At 42.0% G+C, this 6241-nt stretch overlaps 1 protein-coding gene across 1 annotated transcript; it reads left to right on the top strand.

Annotated features, from left to right (window-relative positions):
* Window positions 1-4021: 4021 nt before the first annotated feature.
* On the top strand, window positions 4022-4834 carry LOC146995663 (SCAN domain-containing protein 3-like). The gene has a single exon (XM_085822969.1). The coding sequence runs from the start codon at window positions 4022-4024 to the stop codon at window positions 4832-4834; it is 813 nt and encodes a 270-aa protein (XP_085679095.1).
* Window positions 4835-6241: the final 1407 nt, after the last annotated feature.

Below are 6241 nucleotides of genomic sequence, written 5' to 3'. Positions count from 1 at the left end.
ACTCTTTCCCAAACCCGCTTGCTAGGCGTGGAGGATGTTATTGACGACACATATGAAATCCAGGAATCCCTCTGGGTCTGCCTTCTTACTTTTCGTGCATTTGCTTTGGCTCTTTTAAAGGCTATGAGGTTTCGCAGAGTAGGATATCTACGAAAAATACTCCATGCTTTTTTCTGTTTTTTCAGTGCTTCATGACAGTCGCGATTCCACCATGGTTTTGAATATTTCAGTAGTTTTCCTGATGTTCTAGGAATCCAAAGCATAGCTGCCTGAATAATAGTATTAGTAACAGCTTCAACAGCGTCATCGATATGCGCATCTTCTACCATTTCATCTGTGAGCTCTGCAATGGAAGAGAAGAGTTCCCAGTCTGCCCTGTCCAGTATGAATCGAGGGGATCTCGACATGGGGTTTGCTCCTCTTCGTGCAAGAGACACAAGAATGGGATAATGATCACTGTTGTAAAGATCTTTACCCACATTAAAAGTGCAAAAAGGCAACAGAGATGGTGAACAGATGGCAAGGTCGAGAGCATGGAATGTTTTTGAAGGCTCATGGAAGTAAGTATCTTGCCCATTATTGAGGAGACAAAGGCTATGATCTTCGATCATCTGCTCAATTTGTCTTCCTCGGCAATTAGTATCCTTACTACCCCAGAGCGGACTATGGCCGTTAAAATCTCCTATTATGATGAAAGGCTCAGGCAGCTGCTCTAAAAGACCATTTAAATCTTGCTGATCAATATGCTCATTTGGAGGCAAATACAGAGAAACGACTGTAACAACGAAATCAAAATTTGTTTGAGTAGCGACAACTTGGAGGGATGTCGTCAAAGAAAGCACATTTGAGGGATAATCCAGTGAGGTGAGGAGACCTACACCTCCACTGGCACGCTCACCTGCAAGGTTATCTTTCCTGACGAAGGAAAACCTCCGAAGTTTTGCCTGTTGTTCTGGTTTTAGATTTGTTTCCTGTACTGCGAAGCATACAGGATGATAAGCATTAATTATGGCTTTGATGTCGAGCAAATTTCGGTGGAAACCGCGACAGTTCCATGAGACGAGGGTGGCCATTATGTCTGGTTTTTGTTCTTTCTGTGCTCTTGTTTGGTTTTTCGTGGAAGTAGATGCCTGGGAAATTCTAGACCCTCCTCTACTTCCATAGTGTCTGAATCCGCAGATTCAGAAATCATTTCGTCAAAAGAGCTATTGCTGGGACTTCTATTTTTATTAATTATTTTGTGACTTTCAATTTTAGGTTTACTTTGAATGACTGTTTCTTTTTTTTGTATTAAATGAGTTGCATTTTCCGTTTTCTTGGTGGATGTGGTTGGTTGGGTTTTATTTGGTTTAGTCTGCGTGCCTATTGATGTTTGGGTGGCAATGCTACGTGTTGTTTTAACTGCACTGGCATAAGATTTGTTTGATTGGAGCTGTGTGCTTTGAACTAGTTTTCTGGCTTCAGCATACGAGATGTTCCTGGTAACTTTAAGAGTCTGTACTTCTTTTTCGGATTTCCATTTTGGGCAGAGGCGTGAAAATGCTGGGTGCTGACCCTTGCAATTTATACACGAAGGCGCAGCGGTACAATTTTCAGAATCGTGGCCAATCTGTGAGCATCGGGCGCATGTGAGGCTGCCACGACAAGACGTCTTAGAATGGCCGAAACGCTGGCATTGGAAGCATCGCATAGGGTTGGGAATATAAGGTCTTACAGGACAATTTAAATATCCGGCCTTAATATTCTTAGGCAGATCAGGCGTGTTGAAGGTAAGGATCACGTGTTTTGTATCGATCAACTTACCTTCCTTACGCATCTTGATCCGCCTAGCACCGCAGACATTTTGGTCGGATAGCTCGGAAGCGATCTCTTCTTCAGGAACGTACAGAAGGTCGAATTCCGATATTACGCCACGACAATAATTCAGTGTCTTATGTGCTGTTACAGTGACATTCGCTTGCCCAAGTTTAGTAATCTGAAGTAAAGAAGCAGACTGGGTGGCTGAGTTTGTATCAATAAGCAAGTCTCCGGAGCGGAGACGCTTTATGTTTCTCGGCTCACCAATACAAGACTGGATGTATTTATTTATTACGAAAGGAGACATCTTATGCATTTCGCCAGAAGGACTAGAGATGACTAGGAAACGGGGACTATTGTGATGATTTTTTTATTTGCATCTGTCCGTAATTTTTTTGCAGAATTTTCAGAACTAGGTTGAGTGACTGGTTTAGTAGTAGACGCTTCAGAACTAGGTTGAATGATTGGTTTATTAGTAGATGTTTCAGAACCAGGTTGAGTGACTGGTTTAGTAGTAGACATTTCAGAACTAGGTTGAGAGACTGGAGTGACTTGAGTAACTGGAGTGACCTCGAAATCTTTAATTAAATATATGTGTGAAGAAGCCATATTGAAAAGAAGAAAGATTCGGGTCCGACGGCCCCGCCCACCACGGAGCCCAACAAGGGAACACAGATTCCTGTGTTAGGGCTAGCCGGACCTATACGCAAACTGAAGCCCCACAGTCGGCTTTCCCGAAAGCAGGTACTCCCGAGAGCTTGACCCCAAGCCACTGACACAAGGACTAGTGACCAGCCGATTGACACCCGTGAGGACGACTAAGGTGCCTCCCGTTTAGCTGAAGCAGAGGCCAAAGCAGTGTGTTGGGGACAGTACCTCGCCCCTCAACTACCAGGACCCTCCTTTCCAGCGACACGGGTCTCCACGCACGGCAAACACGTGGGCAGTTTTCTCGCCACTCGAGAACTAGAAACAAGGTCTGTTCCAGCCTGTCGTGACGAGCCCCAAACTCCGCAGAGAGAAACCACAAGGGAGAAGGGAAGGGAAAAAGTTCCAGCCAAGAGGAGAGGAGACGGAAAAGAGGATAGATCACTGGGGCTCCAGGATCGTGACACCCGTCTCACCAAGAAGATGATCCCCTGAAGGGCTAGGGTACCTCGGGATTGCCACACCCGTACTCACAAAAGTGAGCCCCCTGAGGGGAGATTTTGCATTATCCTTAATTTATGGACATGAGTGTAAATGTAACTGAGTCTTTCCCAAAGCGGGCGATAACGCCCTCTTGTGGGCGTTTGAGACCTACAGGGGGCGTTAAGGGGCTCAGAAAAAAATGGGGGGCGTTGACGTGGGTTAGGGGGGCGATGGTAGATTTGTAATTTAATTTACTTTATATTTTAAATTTCACTAGAATTAAAACCTACCTACTACAAAATAACGAATACTTAGTTTATATTTCTACTCAGTATAATGGTAGAAAAACTTAAAATACTTCACCTAGATTTTGTAGAATAGCCCGCACGCCCGTACGTTGTAAAATGATAAAAAGCATACAGCTGTGTAAATGCATGAATCGTCAAATGTGGCAAACATTCCGGGGGAAAAGACTAACTGCGGGAGCCGGTGCACTTATGATGTTGTGCTCCGTAGACGTACTGTCCGTTTCCGTTTGGAGAAACCTTCAGTGCTTTCACGCATGCGTCAGGTCTGCTTCGAATTCATCAAAATAGGGTTGAGACAAAAGAGAAATGTTTACTTAACATTTGTGCTTCCGTGCTTCTGAAAAACCGGTCTGAGGAAAAAGTCCATCTCAGCGTATCGCACCTTTTCAGAATAGAATCGTCTATTTGTCTTAACTTGCTCAGTACGATTGAGCGTCGAAAGAGATAAACGAGTTTGCGCGTGTTTCTGTTATTCCTGTCGGTGCTTGCTGTATTTAAATCCTATATAAAAGCTCGTAATTTTTCTTATATTTTCATTAGTGGTTTCGCGCGTATCTTTAAACGAGTATTTAAGTTCAACACTTTATTTACGTATTTTTGAAAAAAAAAAAAAAAAAAAAAAAAAGCCATGTCGCAAGCAAAAAAGAAGAAACGGCAATACAGTGCAGAATATATTAAATATGGATTCATAGAAAATTCGACAAACCCATCTTTGCCTTTGTGCCTTCTTTGTTCAAAAACATTTTCAAACGAAGCGATAAAGCGTTCAAAATCATTTAAATAAAATGCATCCAGATAAGAAGGACAAAAATGTAGCCTATTTTCAAGATCTGGAAAAGAAGCATAATGCTCAGCCAAGTGTATCGAAACGTTTTTCGATGGCTGCTAAGCAAGACGATGACGGACTTCGAGCTTCATACAATATCTCTCTGTTAATTGCTCAAACAGGTAAACCACACACCATCGGAGAAACGTTAATTTTGTCGGCGATAAAAGAAGTTATAACTACTGTGCTCCATAAACCGGCGGCAGATATAATTCGAAAAATTCCTTTGAGCAATAATTCTGTGCAAAGACGAATTGATGAAATGGCTGAAAACATTGAAGAGTCATTGTGCAATCATCTGAAGACTAGTCAATTTTCAATTCAGTTGGATGAGTCCACTTTACCAACTAATGAAGCATTATTGTTGTCTTACGTGAGGTTCATTAAAGATGAAAAAATATGTCAAGAACTTTTATTTGCTAGAAATTTAGAGACATACACAAAAGGAGAAACCATATTTAAAACACTGGAAAAGTTTTGTGATGAAAAAGGAATTCCCTTGAAGAATATTATATCAGATGCTACAGATGGTGCTCCAGCTATGACAGGGTCTCAAAAAGGCTTCATGTCGTACTTAAAAAACAAAATTCCTGATGTGATTGCTGTACATTGCGTTATACATCGACAGCATTTAGTTGCTAGAAATTTAAGTGAACGACAGTTTCAATCATTGCAACATGTCATCAGAGCAGTCAATAAAATCCGAAACAACTCTTTAAATGACAGATTAATCAGCTTTGTGTTGCTAATGATGAAGATTTCAACAGATTGATCTTTCACACAGAAGTGCGCTGGCTATCAAAAGGAAATTGTCTGACTCGTTTTTACAATCTGTTTGACTCTGTCATAGAGTTCTTGGAAAACAAAGATACAGCATTGCGCGAAAACCTCATCACATCAAAGAATGATATCGCATACCTGACAGATCTTTATACATTGTTAAATGATATGAATCTCCAACTTCAAGGCGATGACTTGAACCAGGGTTGCCACTTAAACAGGAGAATGAAATTCCCCGACCTTTCTAGGTTTTCCAGGTGTGTTTCAAGAAAATTCGTCTATCCGCGTAATGTACGTTGGCTGCGCTAAGAGGTAAATTAATTATGGTATTACTTGTATTGTGTAGCAAATTCACTTAATTATTCAATAAATCCCAGAGGACATTTATTCTTAATTATTCTTGGTATACTTTGTTTGATAATTTTGTTTACTTTTCCACTTAAGAAACTTAATAAAATTTAAGATATATACATTGGATAACAAATGTATGTTTTATTTAATTATTACTCATGATCATCACCAGTTCAACACGAGGCTAATCCGGTCCTTATAAATCACAACGCAATGATAAATAGTTAGGTTAGATTTTAGGTAAATTTAATTTGCGTGAGGTATGTTCTTAAAAAGCAACTTAACACTTGAAAACACAAATACACTCACGTTTGTGAAAATTGCAACACCATAAAGGACTTACGCGAGTGAGCTGAAATTTTCAGGAAATGCAAAGTAGCGCATGATATGCAAATGATTAGAATTGCAAATCCGTAGCGCATGCGTATGCTGAGCAGCGCCCTCTGAACGGCTGATGGATCCGAATAAACAGACGGCTGTAGCGAGGCGTGTATGGTTATCGGTGGTTATCTGCTAGTGGTAAACGTTAACTCAATCTGTATTTATGCCTCGTCGACGAAAGAGAGCGAGATTTGAACAACTTAGAGAGTTTGAACGAGGGAGAACCATCGGCCTTCGTGAAGCTGGATTGTCGTATCGTGCAGTAGCCTCTCGTGTGCAGCGTAACAGCAGCACAGTGATGCGCGTTTGGAAGCAGTGGACGGACGAGTGTCGGACAACTCGGAAATCCGGGAGTGGACCCCGAAATGTGACGTCAGCTCGCGATGATAGACACCTGGTCCGCATGGCGCGGACGGACCGTACAGCTTCCTCTAGACAATTGGCAGCACTGTGGTTAATAGCTACAGGTGTTTCATTGTGTGCTTCATCAATTCGTAGACGTCTGCTGCAGTGTGGATTGCGCGCACGGACTCCTTTATACAGGATCCCCCTAACGCACGACCATCGCCGCCTGCGGCTACAATGGGCCAATCAGCATAGAGACTGGCGTGCTGATTGGCAGCATGTCGTGTTTTCTGACGAATCCCGCTTTAATTTGTGGTACCAT

The sequence above is a fragment of the Stegodyphus dumicola genome, chromosome 8 (assembly GCF_044657685.1).
Source record: "Stegodyphus dumicola isolate Sdum_Otavi_A_Nest chromosome 8, ASM4465768v1".
Lineage (NCBI taxonomy): Eukaryota > Metazoa > Arthropoda > Arachnida > Araneae > Eresidae > Stegodyphus > Stegodyphus dumicola.
This window is presented reverse-complemented; position numbering and strand designations above follow the sequence as displayed.